Raw genomic sequence first — 18,400 nt, forward strand, 5'->3', positions numbered from 1 at the left:
AGCGACTTGTGAAACAGCCCCACGGGGACTCCTCTGACCCAGCTTTGGGCCCAGTGGACAACCAGCAGGCACCCACCGAAGTTAGGGGGTTCATAGCAACCCCCCCATTCCTGATCCTGGATGTGAGGTGCAGGGATGCCCTTGCTGAGAGAGAAGGCTGGTGTTGGGGTCCCTGTGGGTTCCCCCCCACACTGGGGGAGATGCTGCTGTGGCTTGGGGCCGACCTGGAGAGAGGGTAGGTGAGGGTGGTGGGGGGGTGTGTTTGTGGGTCCATGCCTATCGGGAATCCACCCCGACTTCTCTGCCCTTCCTTGCACGCAGAGAAAAGAGATGCATGCCCGCACGTCGCTCCCTGAGGACACACACGCACAACCCGCGGCAGTGGGAATGCAAACCACCAGCTTGTATTGGAGACGTTGGGGTAAGGGATTCCCGTGGGACCATGGTCCGGCTGTCTGGGGTTGCCGCCGCTCCCAGCGGTGCTTGGTGCCTCCGCACAGCATCATCCGGACCACGCTGCTAGGGCATGGGCTGGTCTCAGAGAGCTGCTCGGAGATTGGCATTGGGGATGTAGGAGCCCATCAGGGATACCATCGCCTGCAGGAGGAAAGGTCTGGCAGAGCCTGTCCCAACCAGGGCAGCAGTGAGGGCGCAGGGATGTCCCTGTGCCCTTGGGCTGCATATTCTCCCCTCTTTCTCCAACAGCCTCACCTCTAACCCCAAGAGGCAGCGACCTCAGCTCTTCAGGCAGCCCTGAACCTACCTCCGGCAGCAGAAGTCTTGCTCAGAGCAAATGCCAATGCGACCGATCCCCGGAGGGCACGACCCATGAGAGCAGAAGCCCCTGCGGCGCTCACAGTCCTGGGGTGATCCTCGAGCAAGGGACAGCCCTGCAGAGTGCAGAAAGAGGAGACCTTCAGCAGGGCCCTGCCAAGATGATGAGCACAGCCCCTGGTCCCTGCGTGGCCAGTGTTAGCCCACCCCTGACTGCCCCCTGCCACAAATGCCTGGCCAGGTGTCTGCAGCAGAAATCAAGGTGATGTTTATGGTGCTTGGATGGGAGACACTCACTACCGTCCCTCGGCAGCCTCCAGGAGAGGCTTTCCACATGTCTGCTGGCTCCTTCCTGGCACAAGGGAAGAATCCAAGGGTGGAAGCCTTCCTCCCTCCTCCTCCTCCTCTCCAGCGGGGCTGTTGTGCCCAGCAATGCTGACTCAGAAAGGCAAGGGCCAGGAGGTACGGAGAAGGTGGCAAATCCTCATCCGTGGAGCGCAAGAGCTTTGTTACAAGGTCCCAGCTCTTCTCCCAGCTGCAGAAGCTGCAGCAGGAGCCTTTTCTTAAAGGTCTGGGGTGTGAGGGACCCCAAGGGGGGATGCCACAGCAACCAGGAGAAGTCACACGTGACTCATCATCTCAGCTGGCAAATCCTCCCTACAAAATATTGACAAAGGACAAACCTTCCACGTTTCCCCACACGTTTCTTACCTGCTGCTCCCTGGAGCATCAGGAGGAGGAGAGCACAGAGGAGAGGCAGGATCCGCATGGCTGGGAGTCGCCGGCAGGGTCACAGCTCTGGGAAGAAGAGAAAGGAGGCAGACATAAACGGGAGAGTCCCTGCCTGCGTGTTGTGTAGCACCTGCACAGGGACGGGATGGAGGAGAGGGGACAGCCCGTCTGGGAGATGTGACCAGTCACCGGTGGGAGGACGCGCTCGACAGCCCGGGGGTAGGAGCCTCCCGCAGCCTCTCGGCTCCCGGCAGCAGCAGCAGCAGGTTGGTCCCAGCCAACTGGTCTCTCCACGTGGCAAAGTGTCCCCTGGGGTTGCTGACACTTCAAAACATCCAGCTCCAAAGCTCCTTTTTCTGCTTCTCCCCGCCCCATCAGAGAATAAGAGGAATCGCTTTGCTCTTCTGACACCTCTGTGAAGGATTCCCAGGCCTCCAGCCCGGGGTCTTGTGTCATCCCGCCTTGCGTAAGGGGCGTTGGGAGCTGTGGTTTGCTGGACACGTCTTGGGACACACTGCGTCCCTGTTCGTTAGACCTTGGCAAGCAATCTGCTGTCGCAACACAAAGGAGCTCTGTATTCCTCCCCCGAAGTGAAGCGTGCTCTCTATGCTTCACTTGAAAATAACTAGGAAGACGCCACATGGGATGACATCTCCGTCCAACTGGCAATCCCGTGAATGACAAGCTTCAATTGTGACTTTGTTGTGTTAAGAGTTTGCTGTGTTAAGAGTTTGCTGTGTAAAGAGTTTGCTGTATGTAACCCTTTATTGATTCTCAATGTATTGATGGTGCCACCTTCAAATACTTTTTCAGCCTTGCTGCAGATTCATCAAGCATATGTATGGATGTGTGTATAGATATAAAAAACATACTCATGCTTAATGTATATTTGCTGAGCAATTACATGAATATATCTTTTATCCTAATGCCTCATCCTATTTCATCACTCTTTCCTGCCTCAATTTCTCTCCCCAGCGAGGGAAATTGCACAAAGTATTTGCAGGTCTGACTCTGGGGGGATCTCTCGGCAGCCAAGGCTACTCTGCCATGGTGGTCAGGAGCAGGGCACTCAGGACAGCTCCTCATTTCCTCCTCCACCCCAAAACTAAGCTCGTGCATGTGTTGAAAAGCAACAACACAGAGATGTAGTTAATTGCCACCCTAACAAAATTCTGTAAGGAGCCTGACCGCCAGATGCAGCTGCTCCCAGCCCATCTCCTCCTCTTGCTCTGATGCCACGACAGCTCAGCAGACATAAAAAATATTTGGACCAAGGTCTTTTCCCTTTTTCTGGCTGTAGCTGTAGGATCAGCATGCCACCAGGACGAGTGACAGTCCTTGCCTGGCAAGAGGGTGCTGTCCTGCATGCCCGAGTTTTGGGTTGCCTCTTCCAATGTTTGGAAGAGTATTCATGATCTTCCCAGCTACCAGGGGCTGGGGATTTCAGCAGTGGAGGTTGGCAGCTGGGCCTTTCCTTCTCCCACCTTGTCAAGATGCCAAGCGCCTGTGTGATTCAACCACTGCAGAAATGGTGGAAGACAGCCGCGGCGTGTTTGGAAGAAGCAGAGGAGCCACGGACCCAGCAGGCTGGTCCAGGACTTTGCCGGGAGACAGATGTCCTCTTGCGAGGACTCACTGGTGACACAAGGTTGGGAACTGTGGAGGGTCCAGGAGGAGGCCACTGGTCATTGCTCTTCCAAAGTACCATCCTGCTTAGCAGAGCAGCTTGAAAATGCCTGCTGTTGTGTGCAAGGGGACTGAGGTGACACAGCTGAAACAAGAGCACTTGTCAACACATACCAGGGACAGGACTCAGCTGGCCACATGCGGATTTTTGCAATGATGAAGCAGTTGGGCTGAGCTCTTCACCTCCTGCTCCTTCCACAGCAGATGGAGGACAAGTCACGTCATCCTCATGGAAACAGACCTGGCGAATCCCACTTAAAAAACTCCTGTTTCTCTGCCATGGTCTATAAAGGGCACTTAGCATGACCAGCTCTGACACAGATGTCTGTATCTTTGTCATCTAATGTTAAGTGCAGATGAAACCACCCCAGATGACAGTGGCTTCTCTGTATAGACTTCCCATCTATTCGCCAGTCCCTCCTGAAACAAGAAAACTGCTAATTCCACAGCCCACTTCTAAGGAAACATTATTTCTGTGTACTGTGATTACAAGAAGGACACTGAAAGTTGGTCACCTCCCATGATATTTCAGACTCGTGCAAACCAACACTAAACCAGCCTGTTCCTGAGGCCAGCCATCTCAGTCTTGCTCCTGGATTGTTGCATCCAAGCTGTTTATGTGGACTGGTCCTGCCCCGTACACACCCAACTCCTCCCTGAACACTTGTCTGTGCTCATCTTGAGGTAAGACTGAGCTCACAACTCCACGTCCTGCTCCACATTCATCATCTCTATGATGGATGTCAGTCCACACCGAGCAGCTGTGACTGAGCAAAAAAACTATGGAAAATAGAGACCCAGACAGTGCTGCTAGCACTGCTGTGCCTCCAGGGAGGTGATGGGAGCATCTGTCTTCTCCAGCGAAGCTTCATGTGCAAAGTGGTCTGCTGGGGCGCTGGGGGGAGCAGATCTCCTATTCTTCATGCCTTTGTGCCATGAAACAATGTCCTCTCTCAGACCTGCGCAGAGCGAGAGGGGCTGTGCTAAAAGAGTGACAGCAGTACCATTGGGGGATGTAGCAGAGTCCTAGTGGCACAAACTGTGATTTTGCAAGACCAGCCATTCCACTGAGGGCTTGATGTGTACCTGAAATGAGCTTTAGGTGCTGCATACCCTTGCATCTGGCCATGGACAGTCCCACTGTACCAGTTCTGCTGCTGTCTGGTATTTTCTATTCCATCCTCAGCAGCATCTCTACCTCCTGGGAAGAGCTGTGAGATGAATTCAAACACGCGCAGAGTGCTGGGGAGATGGGATTGGGGTAAGAAGCAGGGAGGAGATGTGCAGCATGGGTCCTAGGGGGTGAGGTTTCAGCCTGTGTTTCACTCTAAGCTGGCTCTCGAAGCCATTCCCCAGCGATAAATACAAGGGCAGCTATTTGTGGTGGTGAGCTAAAAGCATCTTGATACAGTATTCTGCATGATGCTGGCTACAGACGCTGGATCGTCTCCAGAGCTGAATCTAAAATAACAAGGGCCGAACCCTCTCTGCAAAGTCCTCAGTCCTTGAGCAAAACATCTTGTGCCATTCCAGTTTGTGAAAGAAACACTCACCTACTGTGGATTGTGCAAAACTTCTTAGGACATGAACTGTAAATTGCTGGTTTGGTTCCACTTGGCAACTTCCTCAGGTCTCCATCCAGGGGAATCCCTGCGAGGTGGCCGTTGGCCCAGTTTCCTGCCCTTCACAAGGCTGTGGTTTTGATGGCAGAGTCATTTGCAGAAACATCTGCTCTGAAGGGAGGTCAGATGTTTTGCCACAAATGGCAAGCTCAGAGCCTTGAGTCAGTCCTTCGCATGTAGGCACTTGGGTTGGTTGTTTCCCTTAAAAGCCAACCAGAAGTGCTCCTACCTTTGCTGAGCATCCATGAGTGCTGCCCTTCACACAGGCCATGGGAGAGCTGAGGTCAGTTCCCACTGTATTTCAGAGATACGTGTATTCCCCTTACCCTCAAAGATGTGCCCTAAAAGCAGCTAGCCCAGCCTGGCCATGTTTGTTATTAAATTCCCTCTGCTTGTGGGAAAGGGTGGCTACATCCAGATTGATATTTCAGAAAGGTTCTTGGTCTGTGCTAAGCCCCAGGGTTATTCTGGCACAGCGCTCGTTGGTCTGGGCTCAGACCCTGGCAATAGTTGGGCAGGAGACAGCGTGAGCACAGGATGGTTGTGAACTGGTTGAGGTTGCTCTGCTTTGGAGGCTGAGTTTGGCTGTACGTGCATAAGTTCTGCCCGGCCAGCTGGTCTCAGGGCAGAAAACTATCTACTGCCAGCAGCCACCAAGTGCTAGTCCAAAGGCTGTCTTCTCTGCACGAGGATGCTCCTGACCATGCAAGAGCAGCTGCAGAGACAGGAGCTCACTGAGCAACCTGCACCTTCTGAGTTTTCTGTTAGGGTTCAGGGCAGGACAGGAGAAACCTCTTGCAAAAGGAGTGATTGAAGTAGCCTTTCATACATGTTGTCTAATTGTCTCAAGCAATGTTGTAGGTCTCAAGCAATGTTAGACCTATGACAAATCAGGAGTAGCAAATCTGCTACTGCAGCTGATATGAATTTTGCAGATTTACTCCAAATTTATACCAGCCAAAATAACCAAGGGTAAAACCAAGCTTCAAATCTTAAAATAGGGTCACCTGCCTCCTTTCGTTCTCCTCAGTGTCTCCTGCTTAGTTTTGAGGTAAGACTGAGCTCACAACTCCACATCCTGCTCCACATTCATCATCTCTATGATGGATGTCAATCCACACCGAGCAGGATGCTGTTCCCAGGTCTTAAAACTCTGGACTAGGAGATGTTCCCATCTAGTTTTCAGAGCAGAGGTGCTATGAAGCATCACACTGGAGAAGATTTTCATGCTCCCTACAGAAACGGTGACTGACCCTAGTTTTGGTCACAGCAGAGGATTCCTAGCAGGCATGGGTGGAGAACATGCCAGCGCTCATTCAATCAGCAACCCAAGAGGGGAAAATATTTTGGAAAACTAAGCATTCCTGGTAGGCTTAACCTGATTTCAGAATTCTTGTTCAAATTTCTAAAGGCAAATAAGACTTCTAGAGAAAAGAATGACAACACCACACACGGCTGCCATACAACCTCCCCAGATCTTGCATTTATTGAAAAAAGAATGACAAATCCTTGATGACCGGTACAATGGTTCCCTGAATCCAACAATATGAGAAGCGATCATCCCCAGATCCCTGGAGATCCTGTGCAATTAGCCACACTACAACCTACAGAAAGGAAAGAATATTTCAGGGTTTTCAGGCCTATGTTGATGGGGAAAATCCCACTACACAGGACTTAACTGAAAATTTGGAAAGTCATCTTTGCCCCGGTTAAATCCTAAACTTACCATCTACAGCAAGAATGCCCCAAACGACACATCCCCAGATAAGCGTTGCCATGAGGGCATGTCCCAGGGAAGCAGAAAGTCCCACGATATCCACATCGCATAAAACGTCTTGGAGTTTTTGCAAAGCCTGTATCATTAAAAAAAAAAAAAAAAGCAGAAGATAGTTGTTTCTATCAGGGTTTTGCATTTTGCTAAATTCCTGTGCGCTGCCACCATGCCACACCGGTCATGGCAGTCCTAATGCAACCCTCAGAGGAGGAGGTCTATGGGCAGAACAATCAAGCAAATGCTCTAATCCCTTCTTCAGATATAAGAACTGTGTCTCCAAGCCCAAGACTCCCTTAGGAACTCAGATTTCAGGGATGGACACCAGAGACCTGATAGAAAACAGTAAATGGACACTTACCAGCTCTTAAAGTCTTGTAGGTCACAATTAAGGAGAGATGCACTAGCTCAGCTGGGAGGCTGCCACTTCTAGGGGCAGAAAGATGAGTATTTCTGTGCGCCTGGATTTCCATAGATTTGGCCTATTTCCCTCCCTATAAATCTCATCCATATCTCAGAACAGGTCCTGGTGTCTGGCAGTCCATATAGATGGCCCTTGTACACAGATAAACTCAACAATGCGTGCAGAACGACCACTTCCATGCTGGTAAACGCAGCACGCCAGGCGTTGCCCTCTGGGTCTGAGGCCAAGCAGTGTGGCATTGCTCTTATCTACATGGCTAAACTTTCTTCCCCATTAAAATAGGATCTCCACGTTCAAACTGCCTTTTGGGAATGGCCACCAGCCTGTGCTATTCCCAGAACAGGTTTTATCTGTGAAAGTGCTAGTTGTCAGGGGTCAAAATTACGCTAGGGAGCAGACTACTAATTAGGCAGCACGTTGCCTGGCCCTGTTTGGTTGATTAATAGAGATGTAGCCTGGCAGGCTGATGCGTTCTGGATGCACCTGACTGACTGCACATGAACCAATTAATTCCAGTTTCACAGCTCATCCATGCAACCGCACTAAGTTCAGCATAGCCCGAAAACAGGGAGCTTGTTTCAGCAAAGAGACCATGAATATTACACATGTGCAGTAGATCCAGTGCATCCCGGGTGTATTAGATTCACAGCACGTGAGTTTTGTGGTGCATGCACACACAGCAGTACCCAGAAAATCCCAGGCAGCAATAAAGGAGTGCTGGGAAGGCTGAATAAAACACTTTTGGTCCCAAACTATCTCTCTGTGGGACATTGCAGAGATGGTTGTGAGCAGTCTCAGCTCTCAGAAGCACTTTCTTACAGATAAATTCCTTGCTTTGCCATACCCAGAAGATAGGTCCTACTGAAAACAGCCCAAATGTCCACCGTGTGTATCTGTATGTTACATGAGGACGTGAAACAACCATTCTGGTCCAGACCAAAGGAACACTTTGCCCAATGTCCTGCCTATGAGAACTGCCATAAGTAGAGGCCCAGGTAAGAATAAGATCAGGCAAGTATATATGACACTTCTCCCATGGTCCTGGTCTTCTGCAATTCATCACAGTCTTTTCCCATCCTTACTCCCCAGAGGGCACTTTCCATCCTATTCCCACAGAGATCAACCCCAAACCTCCGCTGGCACTTGTTTGTGCACACAGTGCCCTGCACTGTAATTGTGCCATTTTCAGGGATGGTGTTTAAACACAGTCCCTTTTTCTGGATAATAAGGTGGGGTTTGGGTTCCAGGCCCCCTTGCATCCCCCCAACAGGCACAGCCTAACACCAACACTTACGGTTGCACAGGTTTCTCCACCGAGCTGAAGCTACCACTAAGCATTTCAATATTAACTCGTGACCTTCTGCCTCCCCACCCCAAGGACGAGGTCCTGAAGCAAAGGATATTTGGAGAGCATGGGACCAGATTCCTTTTCTTCTGTGTGGCTGAAGAATATTTCATTGTAAGTGGTTTGTTGCAGGGTGAGCCAGAGACAAAGTGATTTACGTACAAGAGTCTGCAAGCTTTAATGGGGAAAATGCTGGTGCTGAATGGTAATTTTGGGGTTGCCCCTACTGCTTTCAACTCAAACTGGATTTTCAGAGAAGTAGGAAAGGCACTGAAATGCTGGTTGAAGTGTTTGCCTGCTAATTTCACGTATCAACTGTAATCAGCAAGTTTTGATATGTGTGAAGTTTCTTTGTAGGAAGCAGCTTGGCCACTTCCCAAAGGGGAGAGGAGACCTTTATGACACCAGTATCTCTTTCTATATAGCCCCTCATCTCCATTTACACCTTACCTGCAGCTCCGTGAAATATCACCAAGAGAGCAAAGAGAAAGGAAAGGATTTTCATGGCAGAAGGTGGACTGGGAACTCCCGTCACTAGAGAGAGATGACACCAAGACATTAATAAGAAGGTTGTCCCTCCACAGTCATAGTGGGCTGAGAAGTGCCATACAGAAATGTTCTTCAAGACCAAGCGTTATCTAGGAGAGTTATTACACACTTTCTTTATAATAATGCCTATTGTCCTAAGGGTTCTCTGGAGCATACATAGATTGTGGCACAGGATGAAACTTCTGTGCAGAAAAACACAATTTTAAATCCCCTTACTATATTAATTAACCAGATATTTATCCTAGATTGGTGGATACTTTGCAATACATTGCAATAAATTCAATTTGCCTTATAGAAGTTAAAACTGTTAGTTTAGAAAGAAAAATAAGACAATTTTTGTGATATTTATTAAAAAAAGCCCCAAAGTGCGTTCTCAAGCTTTTCTAATAAAAAAAAAGTAGAAAAAGTTCCTTCACAGTTAAGTTAAAACCCAGCTTCTCCCTATTCTTGTTTAGAGGCTGTTGCTTTTCCTTCACCTCAAGAATTACATGATTTCCAGGATAAATTTCTGAGTGTTTGTGTTCCCTCTCAGCTCTCTTCCCGCCAACAAAAACTCTTCTCCCTTATCAATATTTGAAATCTCTAGAACTGACTCTTGATAGACTGGATTCACTGCACAGGTAAGGCTATAACAGTGAAAAGCAACTATACATGAAAGATACAAAGTCTCCAGCCCGTTTAAGAAGGACAGAACCTTTTAAGAGAGGCTGAATAATGAGAAGATTTTGGTCATTACCAGGTAAGAGGAGGCTCTAGGTTGGAACAGTCCTTGGATCAGTGTCAGCCACCCAGATGCATTAAGATGAAGGAGCAGAGCTTGGCTTTATGCTGTTTCTGGAGGGTTGTGAAGGATGTCTGCTCTTCACAGTCTTCTGGTGGCCAATCAGACAATCCCTGCAGCTTTGGGGAGTATTGGGGAGGTCCAATGAATCCTCTCCATTACCGTCCTCCTATGAGGAACCGAGGTATTGCTTTCAAAATATTGCAGCACTGCTGAGCTGCATGCAAACCGCCTTGGGCCACCTCCGTTTGTGCAACGTGTTCGGCCACAGCAGCTCGCTCGAGGTCTCTGTGCCGTATATCCTGTGCTTGCCGGCTGAGACTTGGTGGTAGTCACTCTCCAGCATGATAAAAACAGGCTGCCGTGCTCCTCGATGGTCATCCTGTACAGCTCGTTTGGAAGCTGATGCTGTGTGATGGGATCCCTCGGGGAAAGGGTACCTAGGGGGTCTGGTGGGATTTACCCAGCAGATGTCCCCTCAGATGTCCACAGAGCAGGTATCTTGCAAAGGCATGCCCCTCACTCACAACTTTTGGTCCCTGTGGCATGGAAGAAAATCATAAACCTGAAGCTATCTTGAAGTCGCCCGGTTCAAGTAGGCTTCATGGTTAGCACGAGCAGCACCAGTGGTTGTTACTCAATTTAACTGCTCTCTGAGCACGGAAGTATTTGCTACTTGATGGTCATATCTCTCCTAGAGAGCACCAGGTTTATCTCCAGGCCAAAAGGCAGAGTCTAGCCACGTCCGTACTATTAAACTCAGCCTCCAGCATGGATTGGCTTCACCTAAATTGTCTGCTGGGAACGGTCCCTGGTCTCTGCCAGCTTTTAGACCGCATCTGGAAATTGCAGGGAGAGCGCAAGAGCCAAGCTTGTGCCAGGGGCAGCTTTATGGCTAAATTATGGAAAGGTGTTGGGCCTAAGCTTGCCTTTGCTCTTGTAGCTTGAAAAGAAAAGAGAAGACAAAAGTAGATTTTAATATAATGCCATCCAGTCATTTGAGGGATATACAACGATTTCTAGCTCTATTAATTTTGCCTTCTGCAGCAAAGCGCTTCAGGTTTTGATGAGGGTAGTCGTGTATCTGAGAGTTATTAATGAACTAGCCAGTTATTTCATTTACCAAATAAATCCCAGCAGGAATTTCTCCTTAAATGCTCACAACTCTCTAGTGGTGAAACACTGCCTCCATCTATTTTCAGAGGTTTCATATTAATTCCTTACAAATGTGAAAAATATGTCACCATAAAAAGAAAAATCATCATTAGCTGGAATTAGGTTAAAAAGAACTGCATTAAATGGGAAGTTAGTGCTTCTTTGGAAATTCAGAAAGAGGATTAATGAGCTGTCATTAATATTACATCATTTCTACTGTTGAAAGGGAAAATTTGGAGAGTTCTCTTTATTTTGATTAAGAACATTAAAAAGATCTGCAAGAGGGAATGGTAGGGAAAAAAGTGAGAAAGTAAACCAGAAACCTAATAGTTATGAGTAAAATACAAAAAAGGAAAAGGTTTGTTTTTTTTAACTTTTGCACTAAAAAAATTTCAGTACTAATTACCTGCACTGTATGCAACCCATTTTAAGCCACATCTATTTATGGAAATCATTACTAGAACCACCCCAATGACGTGATGTTTTAAATCTTTTTCATTTTCATGCTGGTTTTCCAGGGACCTTCCTCTTTGGTATGAGCCCTGGTCAGCCTGAACCGATGCTGGGTGAAGTTGTCAGACATGGGCAGGAGTTTGCATTTATTCTTCTGTACGTTCTGCTGCTGTTGGTCTACCTTTTCAAGGAGACACTGGAGCAACAGTTGCTACCTTCCATATTTCAAGGACTAGGCGTAAGGGCTGTCATGTGCTTGGATGCTCCCAATACCATACGCTTGGAAAGTGTGGCGAGTAAGGACACGGACTCCGTCTGAGTGGGCACGAAGACGAAGACGAAAAAATCCTTTATTATACAGCACAAGGGCCTTTTTATACCTCACATTATGCCACGTATACACTTCAAAGAATTCCCTAGTACATCCCCTAAGCAAAGGTCATCTCGACACTCTTCCTCTAATTTCCTTATCTTTGTCACGCCCTCAGAACCGTTAACTGCCACCTCTTATCTCCCTTTTTCCCACGGCTTCTTTCACTTTCCATCTTCCCATGGCTTCTTGTTTACCAACGCTATGATACTGCTTGTACTCTCAGGCATTGATTCCTCCCCAGAAAGGACCTGCAAGTCTATGCCAGCTTTCCTCAATTAATTTGAGGGGTTGGACAATGCTGCTTATCATCTGTGCTTGAGCAGGATGGTGTCACCAGGCTGAGGCACAGAGGGACAAAAGAGAGGAAAGGCAGTTTTTGGGTGCCTCAGGGGACCCCAAAGTGTGTCTCTGACACGGTGGTGTAAATGCACCTTCCATGTTCTGCGATGCCCGTAGGCAGAGCTTGGCCACAAGTTCAGGGGCAGATATATAGGTTGTGCAATCCTTCGTTAGAGGAGATGATAAATTCATCCCTGCTGTCTTACAGCACAGCCTCCTGGACCTCTGTAATATTGCCAGATTCGAGGAGAAAGCAATCTCTGCCTCAACAAATCCGTGGCAGATTTTCCAGTGTGCCTCTCAGGTAGAAAAGAGGGGAAAGCCTTCTTCTGCCTGAAGTTTCTGGTGCCCAGCAGGATTAGACCCTGGGACCTTTTGGCAATGGGCTATCAAGAAGAGGAGGGCTGGAAGACCACCACCGTTTCCTTTTGGTGGGTCTTTCCGTGCTCAGCCATGGATGGATTTTGATCTTCACGATGCCAGAAGTTGGTGCAATGATTTCAGCAGAGTTTCTTCTGATTTACACCTCTCAGCATAGTGAGGAGCAGAATACAGTCTTAAACTGTAAAAGACATTGCTCTGGTTACATTTGCCATTTTGAATCCTGATCTCTCTCCAAATGCAGAGGTTTTTACAGACCTCGAGGCTAACCTTGAGCTGTGGTTAAAGCTTTCTTTGCTGCCTACCCTGGGCTCACTGCAGTTTCTGCACCTCCAAGAGCACGAAGCAGTAGCTTAGGTCTTGTGAGTGATGAGTCTGTCAACACTCAGGTGTCACAGTTGGCAAAACAGGGGCTTACTGGGGTAACAATTCTGCAAAGCAAAGCCATCTGATGAAAGATCCTCTAGAAAGAAACTGAATTCATTAAATAGTTAACAAATTGAGTATACGGAGAGGATTTCAGCCTCCCAACAAAAGCCAAAGCCCATGGAGGTTTGCATCAATGGGCACCCAACTCATAAAAGCTGAGGGATATGTGAGCAATCCCACCGGGGTGGTTCCCAGCGGTTTCTCCATGAGAAAGCTCTCAGCAGCTGAAGTCCCCGCTGTCACTTCTGCACAGGCATTGCCATCAAGCAGGTCAGGCCACGGGCTCTTCCAAGGGCTGCACATTTTGGTTCACAGCTCGTAACTGAGGAGAAGAATGGTTTACAGATTCATTGCTTGTAATTAACCACCACAGTCAGCAGCACGTTGCCACGGGCCTGGCTCCAGGCACGGCTCACCGTCCCTTGCCTGTCTCTGGATGCTGTTTCTCCTTCTTTGCAACCCTTTTCCATTCCTTCTCCTTGCTTCTCTTTGTCTTCTCTTTCCCTGCCTTCCCTGCTGTTCAGGGAGAGCAAGTCAGCCTGGGCACTACCTGTGGGCAAGCCCTCCCATTTTGCCCCAGCATCCATAATTGCAAAAGCAAGGATGTTGCAGGGGACGTCCTTGCCCATCCTTTCAATACCTCTGTAAGGACCTGCTGTCCATGAATTTGCCTAACTCTTTTCAGATCTGCTGGTGTTTTCTACCTCCACAGCCTCCTGAGGTCCAGAAATTCACTGCCCATGCTCAGCAATTTTATTTTTCTTATAGCCTTTACTATCTTGCCATGGACAGAAGAGTGTACTGAGCTACAGCATACCACCCCTAAGTGCCCTCCTACTCCTTTCTCATGAAGGAATCCCCTGATGGCTTCCTGCTTTCCATGTATTTACTGACATTTCTACTACCAGTTCAGGTGTCTGTTGCAAAGGCACCTTCACTTTCCTTTTTAGCCCTCTTTCCTACCTGGATCTGGCCTGCCACGTTTTATGGGAGTTGCCATTCTCCTCTGTCAGCTGTTTGTTCACCACTGAGCTCTTCCCTTCGAGAGCCTCCCTTGACTTGCCCTTCATGCCCTGCAGGGATTTTTCTTAGACCTCTCTGTTTTCTTTCCCAGTCAAAGCAAATATTTTACTGAGGTTTCTAGCACAGCCTTTTTAACATTTTTCAGGCTGCCTGCAGGTTTTGTGCTCCTCTGGATTGCTCCTTTTGGTGCTTTTCTTTCCTCATTTTTGCTTTTTTGAGATTAAATATTCACATGTTGAATGTATTTGGTCCCACAACACGGTTAAGTCTAACTGTACTGTGGTCACTTTTACAGAGCAGGTCTCTCACAAACAACTTTTAAATTAGGTCCTTTGCACCACTCACAACCAAATCTGGGAGGGCAATTCTTTTTGTGGGTGCCAGGACTAGTTCTTCTAAGAATCACCCTTTTACTGCAACAAAAATTTGATCTCTGCACCTCCTAACACCATCCACAATCACCCCCCACAACCGCTCTGCTGCATCACCTCGAGCAGGGGAATGACCTGCAAAAGATGTTGACCTGCTACCTGGGTCCACCAGAGAGGGACTGTTGCTTAAACCCTTCTCTAAGCTGTTGAGAAATATTTGCAGCGAGGGTGTGTAGCAAAACACAGGCTGAGACAGGTGCACACGGGTGGCTCAACACGTGAGGGCCAGCTGGGTCCACGTGATATCATCTGTAGGAAAGCCAAGACTCCCTTTGCCTTCGCTACCTCCTCTCCTGTCCGTGTAGTTGTGCAGGTGGTTTGGATGCTCCTCATTGTTCCTGTCCACTGGATGAGTAAAGCATGGGCTGTCCAGCTCCCCAGTCCTCTTGGCACTTCACTGAGCCTCAGACTGTGAACCCACTTCAAACGATGAGCTCGGTATAGCCCTGACTCTTCCATTATCCATCCTTCCCATGGAGTGAACCTTCCCGAGTTCTAAGACGAGATTTTTCCATGCCTGCACCACAACAGCCATGACATGGCTATTCAGATTTCTGGGATGGGGTGACCAGCAATCATGCTCTACACCAAGGAATCAATTGTCCCCAGTTGTCGGTCACAATTAAGAATGATTTTGCATGCTATTTTGTTAATGATGCCTGCATTTATTTTCAAAGGGGATAAACAATTTAGGACATCAGAGCACACCTCCCAAGATCTTTCTCCTCCTCCTGGCTGTGGGTGACCAGGAGGCAATGACCTTCCTGACACTTTCCCATTCTGCGCCTCAGATTCTTCATCAGTGCAACGTGAGTAGCAATTCTTGCATACTCTGTAAAGCACTTGATTTCCTAATTGCAATGATTATACAACCGCTGAGGAGTTTCACTTATTATTCCTGAAAGCCAGCCCCGTGACAAGAGTCACTGCAACTTTTTGGCATACCACCAAATACCTGCTTTTTGCTATTATTATTTCTTATCCCTGAACTAAAAGGGTTAAAATTAATCCTGGGTGGAAGAGCGTGGCTTAATTACAACAGCAGGTACCTTCTGCTTGCTTGGCTACCTCCTACGGGTGGTGCAAGCCTCAGTTCACGAGTACAAAGGATTTCAAATCGCTAGATGGAAGGAGTGATTAAGGTTCGAATAGCACCTTTGGGCTTGGAGAGGGTGATTATTATTAATTATTTTTTTCTTTGGCAGTGGCAACATGCAATAATGTCAGCTGCAGTGCATTCGCAGGACTAGCTGTGCCTGGAGAAGGTGCTACACCAAAAGCAGCACAGATGTCTGATGAGATTTTTTAAGCCATCTTCCTGGGCTGAACAAATCTCAGCTCTCTGACTGTGGAGTTAATCAAATCTCCTCTTGGCTTGGGCTGGGGTGGACCTTTTCCCAGGTCTTGGAGATGCCTGCAGATGAGATGTGGCTGGATACCAGATGCACAGGACCTAGGTCCTACACCTCAGAAACCAGAGGGATCAAAACACTCCTCACCGATGAACCGTTTAAAGCGCTTTGTGTTATTACTCATGCTTTATTAGATATTTACACAACTCAAATACTTTGTAAACCACAGCCTCTTTGGACACAGCGAATATGTGTTAGAGGAGAGAAAAAGAGCACAGATCGCTTCAAAAGCTGAGGTATTTTGCAGAGCCTGCAAGAGAGCAGCAGAACATCCCTGAAGACTTCAGTTTCCAGCCCTTGCTATATCACGATAGAGGTCAAATGAGGGTTGACCAGACCTCCCCTCCAGAACAGGGTCTGAATCAGCCAGATGTTCTCTGAGAAGCTGGACAGATGACTGAGCCAGGACAGCATCTTCTGAGGATACAGGATGGGAAAGGTGGAAGATAAAAGACCTTCTCCTGAGATGATTATAAGGGGATATGGGAAATAAATAGTCTTATGGAAGAGAAAAGGGGTCCTACAGGGAAGATGGGAAAATGAGGGTTATATTTCACATTTACGCATCTGTTTAGGCAAGACAGCCATCCTTCATGGAGAAGGTGGGCAAGTTAACAGACATTAACCAAGATATTTTTAAATATTACATTGGCAGGAGCAACTCAGTGCCCCGGGGAGAAAGGAGGTCTGGCCAGAGGAGCTGAGACCTCACCATGCAGGAGCTGGCTGGTGAGGATGATGGCAGAGAGACAAATCCCAGGGAGGGACAAGGTGGGAGAGACGTGGGGAGAAAAAGCAGTGGTGTCCCTGCCCTGCTCCTCTTTGGCATGTGGTGGGTGGAAAGGACAATGCAGAAGTCCAAAAGCTGGAGGAAGGTCCCAGGGGGCTGCACTGTCAGATCTGAGCCTTGCCTAGCACCAGCCCTCCACACCTCAGCCCTCCATGGGCTCGACCAAGGTAAAGCAGTAGGGCTGTAACAGGGAGCCCCTTCCCAACCAAACTTCTTCAGTGGTTGGAAATCAGCCTTGTGCTCTCCCTTTGGGACAGCAGGGTGGCAACCGAGGCCATCAGGGCTCCGTGGGTGGCTACCACAGGAGAGCATATGGGATGGGTGAGGTCTGCTGTGGTATCTCAGCATCACATGGGACACATCACATCCTCCCCCAACAGGAGGAGGAAATCTGCCTGATTCCCACCGCAAACCACCCTTGGCAGGGAGAGGAGAGGAGCTGCCCGGTTTCAGGCTACCAGTTAACCCTGCCTTGGTCCCAGTGGATGAGGAGGTGCCACACAGTGATTTCCCAGGTGTAGATACTCAGGTGAACAGCAGACACATGGCCACATGCAAAAGTAACCTCCACCAGCTCTGGGGAAAGACAGCACCAAAATCAACACGTACCCAGGTAAAGAAGGACAAAACTACGCTACTGCTGCCACTGCGACTGATGCCACCAGCCCCTGCATGGACTGTGGAGGGTCACCATAAGGGCCTGCAGCACTTTGCCAGTCCATTGTAGCAGGTACCGGTGGCTCTCTTAAACAAGGGACACAGCAGGAACGAACACTCGCCCTTGGTCTTCCGACACGTCACAGTGTCTGACACTGTAATTGAGAAAAAGAGCCGGTAAGCGTCTTTGGATTTGCATGCATGAAGAAAGCCTGTCCCCATGTTCACAACAGCTCTGTCTGCAAATAGCACAAGTAGCACCTCGGGGAGATCATCAACCTGCCGTTGAGTTTTGCTACGGTGTCTGAAAGCAATAACGAGTTCCGCAAACTGCGACGCTTTCTCCCCTTACCATTGAAATGGCTAATTGGAGTTTGCTCACTCAATGCTAGGCAGGCAGGTTCAACACCCAAGTATCACATAGCTGAGCACATATCACGAGTTTGTTCCTCGTTTACAGAATCGCTCCCTGTTTTCCCCAACACAAAAATGCACGTTGGTTGTATTTACGCTTACCTGCCGCAGCCTGGGACACCACGAGGAGAAGCAGCAGCAGGAAGAGTATCTTCATGGCTTCAGTTGACATGGTGGAGTGTTACCACAAAGCTGCTGAGACCAAAAGATGCTGCAACAGGAAGGAATGAACCTGTATTTATAAGGCTTTGATGAATGCGATCTGCAGGGATTTAGCAATCGTATTTGGATCCAAATAATATATTTAAAGGATGTTCGTTGTAACCTCTAATTACAAACTCTTGTGTGGATAGATACCATGACACGTCCCCACCCTGAAAGGAATTATCCTCTTAACACCACCACTCGCTGGCTCCCATGTCCTGATCCAAAGCACCAGCTCCTCCACGAACAGCACGGTCAGGCAGATCTTTCAGCAACCATTTAGCCAGAGCCATGACCGCACCCACGAGGCCCAATTCACTTCAAGGTATTTGCACACTCAAATCTCAATAAGATGCATCTTAACCTCAGATTTTATACAGAAAGGAATATTTGTTCCCATTTTAGACCCCAAAAAAGGTTGCCCAAAGCCACATAGAGTCCCACCAAGATGTTACACCTCTCTGTGTGCAGCTCCAGCAGCACAGCTAAGAGGTGTCTGCAACTCCTCGTGCTCCCGCTTCAAGAGGGGGTTAAAATATGAGAAGGTGCAGCAGAGAGTCCCAAAAAATCACTGGAAGGTTGGAGAAACAGCTTTGCATGGAGGAGCTGGAGGACCTTCATTTGCCAAGCTCACTAAATAAAACATGGAGAGGTG

General features: G+C 48.4%; 3 protein-coding genes across 3 annotated transcripts; all 3 read right to left on the reverse strand.

Moving 5' to 3' along the window:
• Window positions 1-759: 759 nt before the first annotated feature.
• LOC142081298 (gallinacin-5-like) lies at window positions 760-1,962 on the reverse strand. The gene is given in 3 exon segments (XM_075148001.1): window positions 760-890; window positions 1,486-1,570; window positions 1,918-1,962. Coding segments are annotated over 3 exon segments (261 nt in total).
• Window positions 1,963-6,457: 4,495 nt separating this feature from the next.
• On the reverse strand, window positions 6,458-9,711 carry LOC142081299 (gallinacin-4-like). The gene is made up of 3 exons (XM_075148003.1): window positions 9,640-9,711; window positions 8,805-8,888; window positions 6,458-6,667 (listed from the first exon to the last, which is right to left on the reverse strand). The coding sequence occupies exons 2-3, from the start codon at window positions 8,857-8,859 to the stop codon at window positions 6,537-6,539; spliced, it is 186 nt and encodes a 61-aa protein (XP_075004104.1). The 5' UTR covers window positions 8,860-8,888; window positions 9,640-9,711; the 3' UTR covers window positions 6,458-6,536.
• A 7,446-nt stretch (window positions 9,712-17,157) lies between these two features.
• Window positions 17,158-17,713, reverse strand: DEFB1 (defensin beta 1). The gene is made up of 2 exons (XM_075148004.1): window positions 17,644-17,713; window positions 17,158-17,282 (listed from the first exon to the last, which is right to left on the reverse strand). The coding sequence occupies exons 1-2, from the start codon at window positions 17,711-17,713 to the stop codon at window positions 17,158-17,160; spliced, it is 195 nt and encodes a 64-aa protein (XP_075004105.1).
• Window positions 17,714-18,400: the final 687 nt, after the last annotated feature.

The sequence above is a fragment of the Calonectris borealis genome, chromosome 3, assembly GCF_964195595.1.
Source record: "Calonectris borealis chromosome 3, bCalBor7.hap1.2, whole genome shotgun sequence".
Classification (NCBI taxonomy): domain Eukaryota; kingdom Metazoa; phylum Chordata; class Aves; order Procellariiformes; family Procellariidae; genus Calonectris; species Calonectris borealis.

Excerpts from the sequence above, each read along its gene's own strand:
- LOC142081299 (XM_075148003.1), bottom strand. The coding sequence starts at position 8,859 with ATGAAAATCCTTTCCTTTCTCTTTGCTCTCTTGGTGATATTTCACGGA. Across the intron at positions 6,668-8,804 it reads GATATTTCACGGAGCTGCAG|GCTTTGCAAAAACTCCAAGA; the intron begins GTAAGGTGTAAA and ends TTAATGATACAG.
- DEFB1 (XM_075148004.1), bottom strand. The coding sequence starts at position 17,713 with ATGTCAACTGAAGCCATGAAGATACTCTTCCTGCTGCTGCTTCTCCTC. Across the intron at positions 17,283-17,643 it reads GGTGTCCCAGGCTGCGGCAG|TGTCAGACACTGTGACGTGT; the intron begins GTAAGCGTAAAT and ends TCTCAATTACAG.